Raw genomic sequence first — 22,081 nt, forward strand, 5'->3', positions numbered from 1 at the left:
ACATGATGTAGTTGTGAAAAAAATCCTAGTCACATGTACTTCCTTTAAGTCACATTTTTAGAAGAATACCACTTCAATTAGTGTGGATACGCCCTGTATCCCTTCTCTCATCTGGTAACAAAATTGAAAGCTTTTTGAAATTACCTTCTATTTAACTAATATTGCCACTCATTCAAAAAGTTCTTTATTTTGGGTAAAAGTTAAATAAAAGGGGATTGTGGTTTTGTGTGCTCATTTCTACATTCAAGAAAAATTTCTGTAAGTAAAAGTTTCAAAACTGATTATATTTCATTTGTGGCCTTAGCAAGGCAAAATAAGTGTAATGTTCACTCTAAAGTGTTTCTGTAGGTTTTTAACTCTAGAAGTAGTTTTTCTCAGTTTGCTTATTTCTTTTTAGGTATGTTGCACAATGCAGAAAGCACTTAATAGTTTCACTATATCCATGTATTCATCCACATACAATATATGAAATATCTGACAGTGTGGACATTCAAGAAGTACTTTGGATGCTTGAAGGCTTGTATTTGGGCCTTTTCACTGAATGAGGTTTTTTCACATGCCTGTGTGGAAACCAGAGGCAAAGTGAAGGACAGAAAAACAGGAGGATGGAATCATAGAAAAGGACAGTCAGAAAGTGAAAGAACGAAGCTCTACTAGAGACAGAAAGGCTGACAGACTGAAATGCAAATATAGTCAGAAGAAAGAGAGGGAGATTGACATCGGAGGGTACAATATACATGCCATTTATTTGAGTATTGGATTGTGTACTGTGTTGCCTTTTCTTTTCTCATGTGTTTTGCTTCCCCAGTGAATTCTTAAGGAGGCATAGTGTGGTCAATAATTGTTTCTTTTCTGTTTCACATGACATTTCCTTTGGTGTTGGGTATACAGATAGATACTTGAGTTAAATTTACAGAAAACAGAGATAGGAATCTTCCAACTTTTAACACTTAGAAAACTCTTGTGAAGTTAAGTTTATAAAATTAACTCTTAAGTACATATTCTAGTTCATGTTGACAGTGAATGTACAGGTTCCCAAGTAAGAGTTCAACGACAGACTGGAATCAGCATCCCACCCCCCTCCAAGTTGTGCTGCTTAGTCAAATCTCTTCTCCTTAGTAACTAACATTTAGCCTCAGAGAGGGTATTCTAAGCCCCATCTATTGTCAAGTCCAAAATAATATTGACTGTTCATTGCCATCTGTTAATTATGGGCAGAGTTGTTCTGCCTTTGTTCTTGCTGTCTAGAAAAGTTCTCTAAATTGGGAGTTCATAAATCTAACTTCCATATTTGAGTGGATCATCTACCTCGTGAATTAAATATGACCTTTATCTAATGGTCATTGGGGTTGTCATCAGTCATAGTCAAAAAGAGTGAGTTAAGTCAGTACTTAGAGTGTAATGTGATTACATACACTGTTACACATGTGTAAGTTATATACACATAACTCCTATAATAGTGTGTTTCTTAGTACCTTCTAAAGCCAGGTACAATAGATTTTATCTATTGCTTTGGAATGTCTTCGTTTCTGCTGCCTTTCCATACTGCTAATTAAAAGTTGGTTGTTTTTCTGTGACTAATTTCTTATATAATTTTATGAACTGAAATTACCCATCAAATTTAAATATGTCCAAAGTCCTATGATACACAAAACTAGACTATATAATCAGAATTAATTGCTATATCTCAAAAAAATTTTTTTTAAGTGATGGACTATCAAAGATTAAAGGTTAGCATGTATTTGTTTCCTATTTTCTTCCTCCATAGTTTTCTGTTGGCTAGAGCAGCTGATTGAGTATTTGCTAGTAAATTGAGAACTAAGGATGAAAATGTTCTTATGGCATGAAAGAATACTAGGTATTTTTTGTTGGTTTAAATGTGTTATTCTCAAAGTTTAGATTTTAGATATTGGCAATAAATTAGATGTATAGATTTGAAAGATAAAGTTATTTTATTATGTGAATACTTTTATAATAAAATTCATAAAAGGAGTTCGCTACCATTGTGTGTCGCCTAGTTTAGAAACAAAAATCACAATATCACAAACTGTCTCCATGACCTGGGACTTTGTGTCTTTGTAATTCATCCATTCGTTTAAATTAAAAATAGTTTCAGATTGTCTATTTTGTGTCACAGAATTGAAATTTGCTTTGAAATGTCCAGTTCTATAAATACTGTTTAAATTGTTCATAGTGGTATGGTTATCCATACTCTCTGAACTGTTCCATTACCTGTAATGTAAAAGCATATTGGTTAATAGTTGTTTTCTAGTCGAAATACATTGAATTTAGTTTATTCTAAGTGTAACAGAAAAAAAAAAGTAAATAAATGATTGAAATCACGTGTGCCAAGTAAAAATCTATGAGCAGTGTACCATTCTTGTTCATTCTGACTTCTAAAAGCTCTGAATTTTTTATACTGTCTATAGGGGAAATCTGCCTTATATGCAGTGGAGGAGATAGCAAACTCTTCATACGAGCCTTATGGAAACATTTTTATTCCATAAGTGGTGTGTGCATATAATACGTCTTTCTTTAGTGGATTAAGCCAAATGGCTTGTCCTAAGTTAGAGACAGAAGAGGGGAGAGCAGGTAGTTTAAAGAACCAGGCAACAATCCTAGAAGTGCTTAATAACTGGAAGCAGATTTTAAATGAGCCATCCCGAAGCTTAAACTCTGTACTTCCTATGTTAAGATATGCTATCTTACTGTCATTGTACTCCTTACACTGTCAACAGGTAAGTAATAGTGGGAGCTCAAGGCCAGAGATCTGCTACATATTTCTGCAAGAATTAGATCGTCTCCGGAGAATAGTTGTACTGCCTCTTTTCCACACATCAGAGTGATTAGAAAGCACAGGGTAGGAAATATCTTTGAACATGACAGAAAGAGCAAACTATGTAAATCTCATACCTGACATACAGATGTAAGTACACTTTTAAGAGTCTGATATTTGGGGGCACCTGGGTGGCTCAGTTAAGTGTCCGACTTCGGTTCAGGTCACGATCTCACGGTTTGTGAGTTCGAGCCCTGTGTCACGCTCTGTGCTTAGAGCTCAGAGCCTGGAGCCCACTTTGGATTCTGTGTTTCCGTTTCTCTGCTCTTCCCCAGCTCATGCTCTGTCTCTCTCTCTCTCTCTCCTTCAAAAATAAACATTCAAAAAAAATTTTTTTTAAAAAAGGAGTCTGATATTTGCTTGTGCCAACATAGGTTGTTTTTAAAAGAATATGCTTTAAATTTTTTTTAATAGGCAAAGTTTATGTATAATATTTTGAGTCCTGCTCTGTAGATGACAGATTATCTACTTGATACTTGAGCCAGTGTTATAACAATTAAGTTGAAGTTAGTAAACATGATGGTGCAGTGATGTAGAGCATAGTAAATAATTTCTTCAAATGTTAATCATTTGAGGTTTTTTTTTTTCCTTTAGATTTCTCTGATGCCTTTTCTACCATCAAAAAAGACCATCAAGTTAATACTGGCTTTTTTCTTTATTTTCTTCATCCCTTTTATTTTCTAAAAGATACTGCTTCCATCAGTATATTGAATCAAATGGAGGACATCATAATGAGGGAGAGATACTAAGAGACAGCTTATTAGCCCCTCTTCTCTCAAATAATGGTATTATAAAATTACCTCTTATCTTTAATGGACCACACTTACCTTGGAGAATCATATTAAATATTTCAAAACAATATAAGTATGTTGGAATTAGTCTGTAGTTTCTGAAAGTACTAACTTTTGGTCTTCAGATTCTTCCTGAAATATCTTGATCTTGAAATAACTTTCTCCTGTGTATACCAAATCCCTGTGTAGAAGGGCTATATTTTTAGCTATAGATTCACATAGAAATGAATGATTCCTGTGTTTGCTATTGTACAAATATAAATATTTAATATATAAAGATTTCAATCAGCTGGAAGATTTACTCAGCTCTGCATTTCCAGTATACTGACATAAGAATTCATTTGATTAATAGAATAGTAAGTAAATAGAAATGCTGCTGTGGACTTTTAGTTATTAATGAGGACCTAGAAGTATAATGTCTGCTTCTTTTTTACAGTCTTAATATGTTGTGACAGTTGTATACTTGTCTTGAACTTTATCTCAAGGAGTGTACTTTTTTAAAAAGTTGTAATCTGGCTAATAATTTCCTACTGGTTTTACAGCTGGCATCCCTCGTTCGGTATTAAAAGATTGGCGTAAAGTCAAGAAGCTGAAGCAAACTGGGGAATCCTTTTTACAGGATGACTCCTGCTGTGAGATAGGGCCTAATTTGCAAAAGTGCCGAGAATGTAGACTTATTCGGAGTAAAAAAGGAGAAGAACCAACCCACTCCCCGGTGTTTTGTAGATTTTACTACTTTAGACGGTGAGTAGAAATATGTAATTGGGGAAAATATGTCTATTGGATATTGGAAATTATACTGCCATTCTGAGGGTCTCTTTTAGAGGTGGGAGTGAGTCTTTTGAGTTTGTTTCTGAAACATCAGAAAAGAGTATTAAACTTTTTTGTGATAAATTTAATAATATCTAACCATGTGACTAAATTCATATTCTCTTGTTACTTGTGTTCATATGGCCTTTCTCTTCTGAGATATTTATTTTTCCTTAATGAGAAAATAGTATTTTCTAGAAAATGATAGGAAGCAGCAATTTGTTTGGTTTAAGGAATTTTTAAATGGTTATATACTTTGACCATTTATATTAGTTAGCAATCACAAATCGTCTATAAATCTAGGTAAACAATCTAGGTATCAAACCAAAGTCATTGCATTACATGGACTACCCACATGTTTTGTTACACATGTAGCTATAAAAAGATGAGTTATAAAATTAGAAAAAGGGTTTGTCAGTACCATATCATACTACCATATCACGTTTCACAGGTAGAATCAGTCATTCCTGAGATTCAGCTCTTTCTCTTGCTTCCTATATGACTTTATTAACTATAGTAGGATTATATAGCTCATCCTATCTCATATGCATAATGCTAATTATAGTGGTACCTACTTCAGAGAGATTTCATGATTAAATGAGATAAAGTACAAAAGGTCCTTAGTCGTACCAAGCACATATGAATGTGTATGAATATAAGCTGCAAATATTTTCCTAATCATCAACTTCCTAAGAAGTTAGGAAACACTTTGCTCTGGAAAATACACCTCTGCTGGTGGCCCAGTGGAGACCCCAAGAACATGTATTGTTAGGAACAGAACCGAGTTCTGTTTCTTACTTTTACTTCATGGTTTTTCCAGCCAACAATCCCCAAAGGACCGACAGCAATCCCCAAAGGATCAACAACTTTAAAGAATAGTTGTAGAAAGTAGGGCACATGGAATTGCAGTAAAAAAGAAAAAGAAAACAGAAGGAAAGTAGATTTGAAGGAAAGAAATTCTCAGGTAGAGATAATAACACAAAGCTGAAATAAGATAATAGATTATAACAAAGGGAGAAATCTGGTTCAAAAAAGGATGATGGATTATAATGAAGGGAAAATTTGGTTTAAAAAAAAAAAAAGAAAGGTTTAGGTAATAAAAGAATGAGAAAAGGCCCTGGGAAAAGGAATGTTGTTGGTGTTGTCCATTTGAAAAATAGAGAATGAATTGTAATGAATTTCTGATATCCCCCAGTTGAGAGTAAATAGAGTAAGTACTATGATACTGAAGAATAACTACCAACCCGGAAGAAAATGGCAATTTTGCTTTCCATTTACCCTAAACTTCTCTGAATTGAGTAGTTAAGTAAATTGGATGGCAAGCTGAGAGGAACTAAGTATACTTAGTAGGGTTCCTAATAAACTTTTGAGAGTTTCATCCTTTCCTCTAAATCATAAATAAAGTGTCATTTTAATTAATGAAAACTATGTATGTATATACTTGGTATTTTTTAAATCCTCCCAGTGAAAGTCTTAAGGTGATTTAGGGCATTTTCAGTATTAGAGGTTGTTGATTTACATTATGTATAAAATAAAAGTATTGCTCTAGGCAACATTTGGCCAACATTTTAACTCTTGTCGTCATCAAACACTCAGACACAATTTTCATTTGACTGAAATAAATAGTTAGTATAACTGATAGGAAAAATCTTATTTCTTGAAATAACCTAAAATTGGTGCTGCTTATCATTGCCATTTGTGTAACACTATGGGAGTCATTTAAGTTTGTTAAATTTAATTAATAATGAAAAGTGTGTGTGTATATGAAGGACTACCCTATTTTCTTGTTTTTTTTTTTTTAACAAATGTAATTTACATGTTTATAATACAAAAGTGTAAATTAATTATAAATTTACAACTTTATAAAACTGGACTGGTGTCTTGGGGTGCCTGGGTGACTCAATCTGTGCTGACAGCTCAGAGCCTGCTTGGGATCCTCTCTCTGCCTCTCCTGTACTCGCACTCTCTTTCTCAAAATAAATAAGTAAACATTAAAAAAAAAAACTGGACTGGTGTCTAATCCTTTTATGTTTTAATATTTCAGATTGTCATTTAGTAAAAATGGAGTGGTTAGAATAGATGGTTTCTCTTCTCCTGACCAATATGACGATGAAGCTATGAGCTTATGGACACATGAAAATTATGAAGATGATGAACTAGACGTAGAAACTTCAAAATACATCTTGGATATAATAGGTGATAAGTTCTGTCAGTTAGTAACATCTGAAAAAACAGCTTTGTCCTGGGTGAAAAAGGATGGTAAGGAAGTTAAATACTCAGAATATACAACTGTACAAATTTGATTTTAAGAATTTCTCTTTGAAGTATATTTAATAGGAGCAGTCCCTTATTTTATCTAGTGTTACTGACATTTTAATTTGATAACACTTTTTTTATGTACAAAGGCACCTATGTGTAGTTAAATCAACATCTTTTCCAACTGAATGTATTAACAATTCATGAAGTCACAATAGCACTATGCTGTTTCTGCCATTATGACATAAGTTAGCATGGTAAGGATACTTCAGATGTGGAATGGGGAAACTTCAGCATTTGCCAGCATAAGACACAGTCCATACCATTTATTTTTAATCTGCTGTGGTTCATCACAGGTTTTAGAATCAGATAGATTTATATTTGAATCTCAACTTTATTCCCTGCTTTTAACTGTATGACTGTAAGATGGGAGTAACTACCTCATAGCTTTGTTTAGAAAGTAATTATATTTACATATGTAAAGCACCTAATATATGAGTTACTCTAAATCTTCCTTTCTCCTATATCAGTGGTTTGTCCCCCAAGGGATGTTTGGTAATGACTGGAAACATTTTTGGTTGCATGACTGAAAGGTCAGGAGTGGATGGTAGAGCACTAACATCTAATGTGTGGAGGTCATAGATGCTGCTGAACTTCCTACATTGCACAGAATAGTCCCTCATAACAGAGAATTAATTCAGTCAAAAATCTTAAAAGTGCTAAGGTTGAGAAACTCCATTAGATGTAAGTCTTCTGAAGAGAATTACTGATTCAAGAAATCTGTTGATCTTTAGTTATATCCTTCAGAGTTCTTGGTTTGCCATAAAATTTTTGTGTTTGTGTATTTCAGCAAAAATTGTGTGGAAAGGAGCATACTTGCCTTTAAATTTTTATTTCTCTGTGTTTCAGCCAAAATCGCCTGGAAAAGAGCAGTGAGAGGAGTCCGGGAAATGTGTGATGCATGTGAAGCAACATTGTTTAACATTCATTGGGTCTGCCAGAAATGTGGATTTGTGGTCTGCTTAGATTGCTACAAGGCAAAGGAAAGGAAGAGTTCTAGAGGTTGGTTTATAACTTTCTGTAAATTGAAATTTTTATAATGTTCATTTTCTTTAGGATCATTCATCTGGAAATGATATGTGTGTGAGGTTCCCCCCCCCCCAATACATTAAAGAAGTTTGGTAAATTTATTAATGTCCAGATTTCCTAGAATAAAAACTGCATCTACATCTTTTTATTCTGATTAGTAGATCCACCCACTCCTTTCAGCAGGTAGTTTTTTAATGTAGCCCAATTTAGGATAGGCTTTGCTCCCTTCAGACTCCAGTGTGTAGGAGCCTGAAGCCTATTCTAAGACCTGTTAATTACACGGTCATGCACATAAGTCACAATTGAATATTTAACTCGTGTGAACTGATTTTTCTGAGTAATTGGTCCATAAAGTTCAGATCAAAATGTTCAAGAATATGCTTCCACTGGTATTAATTTGTCCCGTAGTTCTTAGAGAATGAAGAAGTCTTTATTATATTTAACAGTAGTCTTTGAAGCTATTATTTTAGATGAAATGTCACTAAAGCAGTGTTCTACATGTTGATACAGTTAAAGATAATATAAAATTTAAAAAAGAAGTAACTAAATTCACGTTTTCTCATGATAAAAGTGTTTTTAGAAAAAGCTTATCCAAGGCAGTTTTAGAAGTAGCTACCTCATATTGGTAACCTGAAATTTTTAGTTATTTGTTTGGGATAAAGTCTTCATGAAATGAGAGGATTTGAATTGTGAAAGTATTAGAAGTAAAGTCATGTTTAGTGATAAAAAACTGTTTAATGTCTAAAAATGATATATGTCATTTTCATATCCAACAAACTCTTTCAGAATACTTACCTCGATAAACCATGATTTAGCTATCAGTATCTTTTCCACTGATAAGATTACTAGAGCCTTTTTCTTAGACACCCAACACATAAACAAAAAGACCCCTAGAGTGGGGACACATTTCCAAATATCACAGGTGGGTGTTTCTGTGACATGCAAAAGATACATAAATATAAGTAAGATGTGAGGCTATAATAAGGAATGCAGTCTGGGCAGTTACCTATCTTCAAAACTATACAAATATATTTGGATATTTTTAGTTAAAAAATTAGCTCCACTGTTATAAAACTTCATCACATGCATTTTATATTCTTTTTTCCTGTTTCCATATTACTTTTGTTTTCCCTTTGCCCAAGTAAAGAAATTAATTCATCGTATTTTTCCATACTGTTTGCATGTATATGAGCATGTATCATTTTTGGAATAAGATAGGGTATGTATAATAAATCTTAGTAGTTGCATTGCTATTGATATTCACAGTCCTGTTAATTTTAAAAGTATAGTCATTGTATCTTTTTTTTAACCTCTATGCCTTCAGTTATATATTGTTATCTATATATTTCTATTTCACTGTCAAATATTGTGATAAACTCCTATTGGCTAGGTTATAGCTTTATATAACAGTAATTATCATAATATTCAATACCTTGATCTCAAGGAAATCTTTTTCTATAAATTTGATGACATAGTTACTTATGATGTGGCTCTGTGAGCTTCAATATATATCATAAAGCTCATTAAAGTCAGCATAAAAAATCTAGAACTATTGTTTGATGAAGTTTCAGACTAAATAAAATTCAAATCCAGTCTAAAACTGGTTTTCTTTAAAAACTTTCCAACTTTCCCCTCCAGAACCTACACAATAACTTGTAAATGCTTTCTAACAGCTTATATTTTAGACAAGGAAGATAGAGGTAACTAATACGTTAATGACAATAAAGAATGGTAATTTCAGAAAAGGATAAATAATATTATATCAGTTTTGTATCTTGTTTTTATAAAATTCTCGGAATGGTGGATCTTAGTCTTTTAAAAACCAACCAAACCAATTTGAGGCCTGCTATTGGTATTTTATATAATTGTTAAGCTCTTCATATATGTTAATTTTATAATTATAAAACCATGATGGATATAAAAGTATGTATGTTATAATCATACAGATAAAGAACTGTATGCTTGGATGAAGTGTGTGAAGGGACAGCCTCATGATCACAAACATTTAATGCCAACTCAAATTATACCCGGTTCTGGTAAGTATAAATGTACATTATTTACTTAGTAGTGTAACAGCTCTTTCTTGGTCTAGATTATTTAGGAGTGCGTAGAAATATAATAGAATGGAGAGGTAAGGTTTATCTAATCTTGAATTGTTTTTGTTCAGTTCTTAGAATCTGGTGTGTAATAAACCTAATGAGGCCAGCCCAGAACCAGTGATGAAGAAAGTCAGAGGAACCATTGTGGAGGGGGAAACTAGAGTGTGGCAGAAAAGCTTACTAGATTTATGATGAAAGGTTATTTTCCTTTTTTTTTTTTTTTTTTGAGCATACTGAGTTTTCAAGAATAGAGGTGAGAGAAAAGAATAGAGAACATGAATTTGGTTGAATAATCAAACCTGAAAGAATTGGAAGAATTGAAGGAAAAAATGGGAAGCAAAGTGAAAGGACCTAAGAAAACCTGCACAAGAAAAGACTGGAAAAAATTTTATTGTCTTAACTATCTTTTTATTAACCACTTTTATATATTTTGTAGTTTTGACAGATCTTCTAGATGTGATGCACACTCTTAGAGAAAAATATGGTATTAAATCCCATTGTCATTGTACTAACAAACAGAATATACAGGTTGGAAATTTTCCTGCAGTGAATGGTGTATCTCAAGTAAGTAAAACTTTCTAATTATTCAAATGAAATGCATAGTTAAATTAATCATCTTTGCTATTTGAAATCAGTTTAGGACTTGTGTTTTGTAAATTATGTTTTTTATGTTACTGTATAAATATTACTACTTTTAACTCTGAATAATTGAAGAGGTAGTATTTTTAAAGTTTAATTGTTCTACCCTTATAGGTTTTACAGAATGTTCTTAATCACAGTAATAAAATTTCTCTGTGCATGCCTGAGTCTCAGCAGCAGAATAACCCTCAGAAGTCTGAGAGTAATGGCAACAGCAGCCCAGGGAGTGACGTAAGCACAGACAGCAAGTTAACTCCTCCAGAATCCCAGTCACCACTGCACTGGTTAGCAGATCTTGCAGAGCAAAAGTCCAGAGAGGAAAAAAAAGGTAAATGAAGTTATCTAAGTATATAATAGATGACTATAATATAACCAACAATGTACTATGATACATTATAATATTCACTTAGAACAGTTTACATTTGTGTTTTGCTTGCATTATGTATGGCTTGGATACAGTAAAACATTTGTTTTCTATTGTTAGGAACTCACCTCCCTGTGATTGTATCAAAAGTAGTTAGAATCATTTGTGGATGAGCATATCATTAAAGCCACCAGGGCAGTAGATTTGTAACTTAAACTATACTTTCTCCCTGTTTTAGCTATAGCATTTTTCATTTGTGACAGGTGCAAACTCAGCTACATGTCTAAGATATTGAGGAAGGCCTTTTCATATTCAAACTGTTTGACTCCATTTTGAAGGATCTAACCCATCCTCTGGTGTGTGTTCAGGTGAATAAATCACTAGTGCTACACTTTTTATCTCTCACTATCAAATGTAGGGTCCCAGTTTTGTCTGTACTTTAGCAGCATGATTAGTTTTATTTGAATTTTGTAAATGTTGTATTTCAGAAAACAAAGAATTTGCCCTTGAAAATCAAATTAAAGAAGAGAGAGAACACGACAATCCTGATTCTCCAAATAGCAGAACATCACCTCCTGTGTCCCAGAATAATGAACAAGGCTCAACCTTACGAGATTTACTGACCACAACAGCTGGCAAGCTCCGTGTGGGTTCTACAGATGCTGGCATTGCCTTTGCCCCAGTGTATTCGATGGGAACCCCAGTGAGTGAGATGCCAGATTTTTGGTTTTCATATGGACCTTAAATTTAGATGATTTGGGGATTTGGCTGTGAACTACACAATAAATTGATGCAAATGAAATAAAATACACCAATTACCAGACATATTCCCAATTGCATTATAAATCTCGTAGCTTAAAAGCTGGAGATTTTAGGTTTTTTCCCATGTGAAAAAGGTTGAGGGAGGGGCATTTCATGCCAGAAGAGCCCTAAGATAACTCCTTCAGAATTTGAAAACCATGTATCTATCTAGTAGGGGAAATAAACCACATGGAAGTTAATGTTTTGTTACTTAAAATATTTAGTAATCCATTTTTGTTTTCATTATGCACCAGAAGAAAATAAAAACCAGTCATTGCATAGGTAGGCACAAATTTTTAGTGATCTTTAAAAGTATATGGGAAATTCCACCTATCTATCTTGTCTGCCCTGGTCCTAAAATAATGTAAAAGGCCACAGTTGCAGTTTTTGCAGACCTGGCAGATTCTCACATGGAAGACCACCAGACTTCTGGTTCATACCTGTTAGGAACAGCGTAGGGACTACAGATCCATATTTGCTGACATGATTAGATATTCTTGAAGGCAGATAAAATGTTAATGTTAGTTGTTAGTGAAAGTTTAAAAATGTATATATGTTTCCTCTCAAAATACAACTTTTCCCCTAATAGAGTGGTAAAAGTGGAAGAACTATGCCAAACATTCTTGATGACATAATTGCTTCAGTTGTTGAAAACAAAATTCCACCAAATAAAGCCTCTAAGATAAATGTAAAACCAGAGCTGAAAGAAGAGCCTAAAGAGTGCAGAAATTCATCCACGGAGGAAAACAGTATGTTGTACGATGACGTGCCACATTCTTGGATCTGCGAGAAGCATATTCTGTGGCTTCAGGATTATAAAAATATTAATAATTGGAAGCTTTTCAGAGAGTGTTGGAAACATGGACAAGTGAGTATTTTAAGCTGATTAGTGAAACTGAAACTGGTTGGATAAGAAGAAAGGGGAAAGATAGTACTTACTGGATTTGGAAGTCAGATCTCGAAAACAAAAAGGTTACCAGAATTACTGGTTCTGAATTTATATTCTTTGGTCAAATTTATATGAATTAACAGGGAAGCACGGGTTGTTTGATGTTTCATTTTTTTAGCTATCAGTCAACAGATTTTTAATAAAGCCATATATTTACCAAATTTGGCAGTGCCTTTTTTTACATTTGTACTTTGGTCCAGTTAACAGATACGTATCTATTATTAAAGTGTTAATACTAGAAGCACTTTCCTTGGACTAATGAAAAGTGTAGATGTTTTTGCCTTTAATGTTTATCCGTAGAGCATTTATTGATGTGTTAGTTCATCAGATCTTGAATGACAAACGCCATTATTTAATTCTGTTCAAATAAAAATGATTTTCCCTTTGACCAAAGTTTTGATAGAATGTTTGGCACTCATGTCAGATGGCAGTTTATTACATTAATGCGAACAAAAATTGTGAACAAAATTGAGAATTTGCATGACTTACTATTGTCATGTTGTTTTTTCTTTGCTTTCTGGAAAACATTCTTTGCTATTTTATTTTACTTTCTTCATTGAGCAGGTAGTTATTGAGCACCTAATAAAACCTGGTCTTTTTGCTGGCCATTAAAGATATATAAAATGAGTAAGTTATATAAAAATAAGTAGATGAGCAAACTATTTTAGTGCAAAGGTTCTTAATCTTTTTAAGTCACTAAACCTTTTCACATTGTGAAGAAAGCTTGTTTCCTTTCTCCCCAGACAAAATCATACCCATTCATTGCACAATATTTAGTTCCCCCTCCTTTCTTTCTTTTTTTTCTTTTTTTTCTGGTTGGCTCTCCTTGAAGCCCTGATGCCATTGGTGGGTCATAATTTAGACCTTTTGATTTTCTGTATGCTTGAACAGTCAACGGAAATATTTTAATAAATACATTAAATATGCTAAGGACCATTTTAAGGTACTCTAAAAAAACCAAAAGAGGGAATGACTAGGCTAGAGTACTAATTCCAAAGGGGTAGTCTGAATTGATGTCTCAGGGGTTAAGTGAAAATTTTCTGGATGTGAACAAGATACTGGAAATAATCAAAAGCATCAGGTGCTTGGGAAACTGTTAAGTAGTTTTGTTTGCCTGGAACACAGATAAGAGTTCTGTGGGATAATGGTGAGGAAATGGTAATTAGAGTTATGATTATGAAGGGCCTTAATCACACTAAGGAGTTTGAATTTTATTCTGTAGCTGTTGGTTTTATTTGAGGAATCAAAGTAATCAGATTGACATTTTAAAATTAACTGACAGCAAAGCAGATTGGAAGTTGAATTAGGGGAAAATAACACTAGAGACAAGGAGTCAAATTAGGTAGGTTTCCATTATTTCAGGAAGGTGATGATGATGGTACGTACCCTAGGAATCTGCTTCAGAAGATTCTAATACACTAGTTAATTTGCCTCTGTCATTTCTTTTTTTTTTTTTTTTTAACAATATGGTTACCATTAGAAAGAGTGGCATTGGGCTAGTTAGGAGTATTCCTGGATAGCCATAATAGGGGCTGGGAATTAATACGTAAATTGCCAATAATAGTTAATTATCTAATAGCTGATAAGATTTTTTTTTAAGTTCACTTATTTGAGAGAGACAGAGAGTGTTTTGTGCACGTACGTGTGAGGAGAGGAGGGGCAGAGAGAGGGGGAGAGAATATCTAGCAGGCTCCATGCTGTCAATGTGTGGAGCCCGGTGTGGGGCTCGATCTCATGAACCGTGAGATCATGACGTGAGCCGAAACCAAGAGTCAGTTATTCAACCTACTAACCTATCTAGGCGCCCCTAACTGAACCTATTTTTAAATGTTGGATGTATATCATTACTCCCTTGAAAGGAGGTTTAATGGAATAGTCACCCAAGTAGTTAACTAGACTCAAGGATGGTTTTTGTTGTTTTTCTTTTCTTTTCTGATAACCCTACCCAAAGGTTATTATGCTCTATGGTTCCCCAAATTTTAATTGTCTAATGAAGTTTAAGATTACTTACTATATATTATATTTTACAAGAGATTCTCAAATCACAACTTTCTTTGTTCTCCATATCCCAGATTTTTGCTTCTTTTATAATAAAGGAATTAAAAAAAAAAACCACCTTAAGAACAGTACATCAGACTATCTTAAAAGTTTTTGTTTTGTTTTTTGTGTGTTTGTTTTTTGTTTTGTTTTTTACATCAGCATTGGAGTCTTAGAAGCTATAAATCTTCAGTTGTTAGTTTTAGGATTAAATAGCCTCGAGGGAATTCAAATTCATATGATTTCAAAGGAGAGACTTACTTTTAAGGAATCAGCCATTAAGCTTGAAATTTAATGTTATGCCTGGTTATTTAATGTTTTATTTATCATGATCCTTGTGGAGGTAAAGAACCTCCTGTGTGTTTTAAGTGATACAAATTATGTTTTAATCTCAATGACTGTATGTATTTTATTGTAAAATCTTATTATGTATGTTAGATACATACAAATGTGTTCTATCTTCAAAAATTAGTCTATAGATAAAGCAACCAAAAATCCATATTTATACTGCCCAGAACAAAAATTTTTAGTATAGTTTTTTGGACTTCTTTCCTAAAAATTACTACACATTTTAATTTTCAAAAATGGCAGTGTACTTTATATGGCATTCTCCCGTTATCTTTTCTCTTTGACAGTATATTGTAAACATCTTTCCAGGTCAGGGACTATTTTTAATAGTCTCTTTTATTCTCACAGTTTGTCATTAGTCCTGAAACTTAAGCTGTTATCCATTTGTTGTATGTGCATATAAAATCAAATTTTGAGTGTCCTTATATACCTTTTAACTTATTTATTGATCTATCTATTTATAAGCCTGCAGTGGTTTCTGGTGTGCATAAGAAAATGAACATTAGCTTGTGGAAGGCGGAGTCAATTAGTCTTGATTTTGGAGACCACCAAGCTGATCTCTTGAACTGCAAAGACAGCATTATTTCAAATGCCAATGTTAAGGAATTCTGGGATGGTTTTGAAGAAGTTTCAAGTATGTTGTTTTTTGTTTGTTTTACTGTTTTCTGAAACCTACTCCTCCAATAATGATAAATTGCAAATATGACTTAAACAGATTTTTAATCTTTGAAACTTCTATATTACTTTGGCTAATAAAAAAAGAAACAAATACTTAGAAACAAGAGACTGAGTCTTATTCCTGGCTCCACCCCTAATTTCCTTTGACCATACATAAGTTATTCATACCGTGTTTCCTTATACGGCGAGTATTTTTGGCAACCCCATAAACCTTTGAGAGTTATGTATGTAAAACACTTAGAAATTAAAAGTAAAAATGTAAGACTGATTTCAATAACAATTGTAAAAATTTTTAAAGAATATTTTTGCACTATTATAAGTACCTATATACTTAAGGAATAAAATTCCTAAAACTATGTAAGTACATAAGAAATTAAAGGCAATGAGCAAGCATTCATTAAATACCTACTGTACAATTGAATCATTCATTTTACATCTCTTCCTTCCTCTCCAAACATTAATAACAATGAAAAGGCAGAGATTATCTTTTAGTAATAAATTGCATTCTTTATAGAACGGCAAAAAATGAAAAGTGGAGAAACAGTTGTTTTAAAATTGAAAGATTGCCCTTCAGGAGAAGACTTCAAGACTATGATGCCAGCAAGGTATAGATTTTAAAACTTGTTTTTTTTAACACCTGGGTTTTTGAAATTGAGCTGAGATTATCCCCAGAAGTAGGATAAGGAACTGTATATTTGACCTGTAGGCATTTTCTTTGCCAATTAAAAGCAAAACCCAATCTCTGTAGCCTCAGCAGGATAAAGTCTTTATGTTAGGAAGTAAAGGAAAGAATGCTAATGTCAAAGGACATGGAATTCTTTTTGGGACCTCCATTCTGTCGGTGCTTTATGTATGTACATATTTATCTGTCTGCCTATCCATCTATCTATCTACGTGTCTATTTTGAGAGACCGAGCAAGAGCAGGAGAGGGGTACAGAGAGAGGGAGAGAGAGAATCCCAAGTAGGCTCATGCTGTCAGTGCAGAACACCATGCAGGGCCTGATCCCACAAACCACAAGGTCATGACCTGAGCTGAAATCAAGAGTCTGACACTTAACTGATTGAGACACCCAGGCACCCATTCATGCTTTTAATTTTCTAAGACTAGAGAAGCAGAACTGCAATTTTAGTCATTGTCACTTCTGTTTGATGCTTGCTTGCCCTTGTGTTACGCATTCATTTAAACTGAATGAGGTCAGGGGTGCCCTCTTTCTCAGATGTTTAAAAAAAATTTTAACTGAATGAGGTCAAGGAAAGTGTTACCTGTCAAAGTCCTTAGAGAAAGGTTGTATTAACTTTTGAACAACTTGAAAATTATGAAAGCACTGAAGAATGTAAATCTGTAGGGGCACCTGGGTTGCTCAGTTAGTTTGTCAACTTTGCTCAAGTTATGATCTCACGGTTTGTGAGGTTGAGCCCCACGTTGAGCCCCGCATTGTGCTCTGTGCTGATAGCTCAGAGCCTGGAGCCTGCTTCAGATTCTGTGTCTCCCTCTCTCTGCCCCTCTCCTATTTGCACTCTGTCTCTCTCTCTCAAAAAATGTAAACATTAGAAATTTTAAGAAAAGAATGTAAATCTGTGTTCAAGTCAGTGTTATTATTCTTCAGGTATGAAGATCTTTTAAAAAGCCTGCCATTGCCAGAATATTGTAATCCAGAAGGAAAATTCAACTTGGCCTCTCATTTGCCAGGATTTTTTGTGCGCCCTGATCTGGGACCCAGGTTGTGCAGTGCCTATGGTAGGTATATATTTACATTTCCATGAATTTGGAATTATATGAAATTTTAACTTCTGTCCAAAGATAATTGTCAAATTACTTTTAGGTACTACTAAATCTGTTTTCTAGTAATCCATTGAAATCTTTTTTTCCTATCAAATAGTATATTGGAAATTAATAGCCAATATAGTTAAGTACTTATGAATTCCTTGCAAAATATTTACATTTTCTATTAATTTGATTTTTATGGGAATTTCTTGCATTGTGGCTTTTGGGAAGCAGGTTTTGAAACAAGGAGACTATAGCTCAAATTACAATTAACAAATGTTCCTCATAGAGCCAATTTTGGGGAGAATATTTAGGATATGTGTTCGGTCAAGTAAAAGTTTTTTTTTTATACACAGGTGTAGCTGCTGCTAAAGATCATGACATAGGAACAACAAATCTCCATGTTGAAGTCTCTGATGTTGTAAACATTCTAGTCTATGTTGGCATAGCAAAAGGAAATGGCATTCTTTCAAAAGCAGGTAAAGAAACTTGAATAGTGGTCTTTGGGATGACAGTTAAATAACCACACACACTAGGACTTATTGTCCAGAATGTCAGCCTCTCAGTAAACAGCAAAGATTGCAAAAAGAATTGCAGTAGATAGAGAGAGATTCTAATCTTTATTACTTTAAGAGTGGTTGATTTGCCTGTCTTTTTTTGATATAATAGGAATTTTAGTTTTAAAAATGAGTATTATTACTTGACCTTTGCTATCTTTAAATGTTCTGTTTGTGAAAATAAACCATTAGGCTCACTTATAAACATTTATTGGATATTAGAAACTGAGCACTGGGTGTCTGAAGATGAATAAGATGTGGTTTGTGCCTCAAGCATTCTTCATTTTTTCCTCTCTGCTATCAGGGAAGGAATCTTTTCTCCTAAGTAGAAATAAGCTCTCTACCCAGTGTATAGGTTTTAGGTTCCATCCTCTGGATTTCTTTCTGAAACCTTGTTCCACCTGCTGTCCTCTTCTTTATACTTTCCCTCTTGACTGGTTTATTTTCTTTGGAGTAGGAGTACACTCTAGACTATTTCTTCTTTATCAAAAGGAAACGTCCTTCAAATCTTGTCTTCCTCACTGCCATCCTATCACTCCTGCCCTCATAACAGATTCTTTGCTGTCCCTGTCAACTGCCATTCACATTTCAGCTCAGTGCGGGTTGGCCTTATACCTGCTGCCCTACTGAAATTACTATTGCTGCGGCCCTCACAACATTCACAGTGTAAGTGGTTTTAGTGGTTTCTTTCTGGTCTTAATACTTACCCTCTGTAATAAATGGCACTGTTAATCACTGCATCTTCTTCAAATGCTGCCTTTGGCTTCTATAGTACTAGTCCCCTAGTTCTTAACACCTTATGGAATCACAGGCTTTTCTAGGGTCCGAGAATTTTATTTATTTATTTTTTATCTTTCCTGGTTTGCATTTACTTCATGTGAAATTCTACACATTACCCACCTACCACATACTTCACCAGTTCTGTATCTGGAGCCAAGGATGTATCTAAACTTAGTGACTAGGTGCTTAAAACATGGGGGTTCATTTGTAGTATTCACTCTGTTTTTCTGTGTATTTGACAGCTTCCATAAAACATAACCTAAATTCCCCCAAAACTAGAAAATCCTTTTTACACTCTTTTTTAGCTTCTTAGATTGACCCTTGATTATAATAGATAAAAACTCTTTGCCCCCGAGCCCCCCCGCCACCCCCTCCAGGATTTGAGTTGGGCATACTTGGGTTATAGTCTTAGCTCTAATACAGAAATGTGTGACTTATGGTTCAGATTACTGTTCTTTTTAAAGCCTCTGATGCTACGTAGTTAATTAACTCTTGTACCTCATTGTACTTCATTCAAATCAACCCCTCTAGCATTTATTTTCCAATACAGAGGTTATACCTGCATTTCTCTTTAACTAGTCTTTCATGTCCTTAAATGCTGAGACTGTTATTTATCTTTATTCTTGCACAACTTCAATCCCTCATTTGTAGCATAGTATTTGGTCTTTTGAGAAAACATCCATTTTAATCCTTTGGCTGTCTTTATCTGAAGCTTTTGCCACTCTTTATAGATGATCCCAAAAAAAGGAGTGTTTTTTTAAAAAGGAATGTTTAGGGTTAATGCTTAAAACACATCAAGAAATACTGACCTACTGAAAGCATATGCTTTTTCCTCCACCTGTAATGGCTCTCCTGCCTCCTATCTCCTCCTGGGCATATTCCTTCATATAGTTGTCTCCCCCTAGAGGCCTTTATTAAAAAAGATAAGCTTTCTCTACCCCAATAATCCCCCTCCTCCTTTTTTTTTTAATTCATGGAACAGTGAGGTTTAATGGGAAAAAATTGAGAAATCATTCTGAGGTTGCCAATTTATATTTTTGTTAATATACAACATTTGAGAACTGAACCAGTTTTGTGTACCTTTTATACTCCTGATTGCATTGACCTCAGTGTGGTGTTCTTGTTTATTCGCCTACATTTATTAATCCCTTCTTTTACTCTGTGAGGTCTTGACTGGGTCTTTCTTTAACTCTATTGTCCCAACATTCTAGGACAGTGCCTGGTACACATTCATGTCTAAGTAAAGAAATCCTTGCAACCAGTTTTTAAGCATAAAAAAGAATTTACTGTTACAAATTAGGAAATATCTGAGGTGTTCTTTGTATCAAGCAATAAATTTCTTTTTCTCTCAAAAGAACATTTCTTTTAAATGTTCACTGTAGTTAAATCAGGAATTTGTAAAAGTATACGTTCCTATGCTTCACTCAGAGATAACCAGTTAGTTGTTCCTTTTTCTGTACATGCATATAGATGTTCAGTTTTTAGTTTGTCATCATTTTAGAAGAATGGCCTGATGTTGCCTCAAAACCACAGCACATGAAGCATTTGCATTTAATTACAGATATGTACATATGAGATCTCCCAGGAATTCTAAGACATTTTGCTTGGCCATTTAGTAGTCATGTCATGGTAATGAACAAACCCCCCCCCCCCCCCCAACTGAACCTATTTGCTCAAGCCTAAAATAGAGATTATGATCCTTGCCTACCTTACTAAGTAGTTAGCAGTGGTCATGAAAGTCTTCAGTCAGTTATGAAATGCTGTATGAGTACAAATCAATTGTTAGGACCACCCCCTTAGGACAGGAAGAAAGTTGGTGAAGTTTGAGGTAGAAGCCCCTCAGTGTTTTATCCTTGTTCTTTGGTTTTCAGAAAACAAATGATCTGGGAAAGTTACTATTACTCTCCCCCTCCTTAGGGTCAGTGTTTTCTGTTTTGTAACAGTATAACTGTGTGTGTACCTCCTCTCTTAAGAGTCTTATCTAGTCAGGCACTGTGCTGCTCTCATAGGTCAGTTCTAGGACACTTGGCTCCCTGGTGCTCTTTATTGACTAATTTGAAAATATTCTCCTATGTTTCAGGAGTACTCAAGAAATTTGAGGAAGAAGATTTGGATGATGTTTTAAGAAAACGATTGAAGGACTCAAGTGAGATACCTGGTGCTCTGTGGCATATTTATGCAGGGAAAGACATTGACAAGATAAGGGAATTTCTTCAAAAGGTATAATTTAGGTTACGAATAGTTTACTTCTTCACCTTGAGCAAGGACTTAGTAATTCTTTTTAAGTTTATTTATTCTTAAAGAGGAGAGAGAGAGAGCATGAGTGTGAGTGGGGGAGGGGGAATCCCAAGCAGGCTCCCTGCTGTCAGTGCGGAGCCCAACACGGGACTCGATCTCACAAACTGTGAGATCATGACATGAGCCAAAATCAAGAACTAGTCACTTAACTGACTGAGCCCCTCAGGTGCCCCAAGGACTTGTTTTTTTTTTTAAGTGTTTACTTATTTATTTATTTTGAGAGAGAGAATCCCAAGCAGGTTCCACACTGTCAGCACAAAGCCCAGTGCAGGGCTTGAACTCCTGAACTGTGAGATCATGACCTGAACTGAAATCCAGAGTCGAACACTTAACCAACTGGGCCACCCAGGCGCCCCTAGAAATTTTTAACGTAACTTCATTTATCATTCAGCAACATAAGATCATTAAATAATTTTTGCTTCAAAAGAGGACAGGATTTCTTGTTGCTGTTGAAAGTCAGAAACTCCTTTCTCTTACTCCTTTTAAAGCCCATTTCATGTTGAGATATTTGAATGGCAAACTTGTTCTCAGTTGCTAGTGCTCCCCTATCTCCTTTATAGTAAAGAACTAATCTGTTGATGAGTCAGATGTTTCCCTTGGTGAAAAGTAGTAAAAAGTACAGGATAGAAAAACTAATATGTCATAGAAACATCTAAAGAAGGTAGGATCTTTATTTTAGTAAAAGTGTCCCTTGAAATTGGTTTTTCAAAGATTAAAAGTTTAGTAATATAAAGGTATTTACCTTTGTACGTATATATTTTTTAATGTTTTTTATTTATTTTTGAGAGACACAGACAAAGCATGAGTGGGGGAGGGGCAGAGAGAGAGGGAGACACAAAATCCAAAGCAGGCTCCAGGCTCTGAGCCATCAGCACAGAGCCTGACGTGGGCTGGAACCCACGAGCCATGAGATCATGACCTGAGCCGAAGTCAGACGCATAACTGACTGAGACACCCAGGTGCCCCTGTACTTACCTTTCTAA

At 34.5% G+C, this 22,081-nt stretch overlaps 1 protein-coding gene across 4 annotated transcripts in view; it reads left to right on the plus strand.

Moving 5' to 3' along the window:
* JMJD1C (jumonji domain containing 1C) overlaps window positions 1-22,081 on the plus strand; it is a 264,444-nt gene that overhangs the window by 232,385 nt on the left and 9,978 nt on the right. For 3 of the 4 annotated variants that reach the window (XM_030335558.1, XM_030335560.1, XM_032595266.1), the window contains 13 exons: window positions 4,170-4,371; window positions 6,482-6,696; window positions 7,603-7,755; window positions 9,729-9,818; window positions 10,318-10,445; window positions 10,635-10,848; window positions 11,373-11,587; window positions 12,275-12,553; window positions 15,485-15,653; window positions 16,212-16,302; window positions 17,306-17,436; window positions 17,820-17,942; window positions 20,881-21,020. In XM_030335558.1, the coding sequence (XP_030191418.1) occupies window positions 4,170-4,371; window positions 6,482-6,696; window positions 7,603-7,755; window positions 9,729-9,818; window positions 10,318-10,445; window positions 10,635-10,848; window positions 11,373-11,587; window positions 12,275-12,553; window positions 15,485-15,653; window positions 16,212-16,302; window positions 17,306-17,436; window positions 17,820-17,942; window positions 20,881-21,020 (2,150 nt within the window). The remainder of the gene's footprint in view (window positions 1-4,169; window positions 4,372-6,481; window positions 6,697-7,602; window positions 7,756-9,728; window positions 9,819-10,317; window positions 10,446-10,634; window positions 10,849-11,372; window positions 11,588-12,274; window positions 12,554-15,484; window positions 15,654-16,211; window positions 16,303-17,305; window positions 17,437-17,819; window positions 17,943-20,880; window positions 21,021-22,081) is intronic. The other variant, XM_030335559.1, reaches the window with a different exon arrangement.

The sequence above is a fragment of the Lynx canadensis genome, chromosome D2 (assembly GCF_007474595.2).
Source record: "Lynx canadensis isolate LIC74 chromosome D2, mLynCan4.pri.v2, whole genome shotgun sequence".
Taxonomy (NCBI): domain Eukaryota; kingdom Metazoa; phylum Chordata; class Mammalia; order Carnivora; family Felidae; genus Lynx; species Lynx canadensis.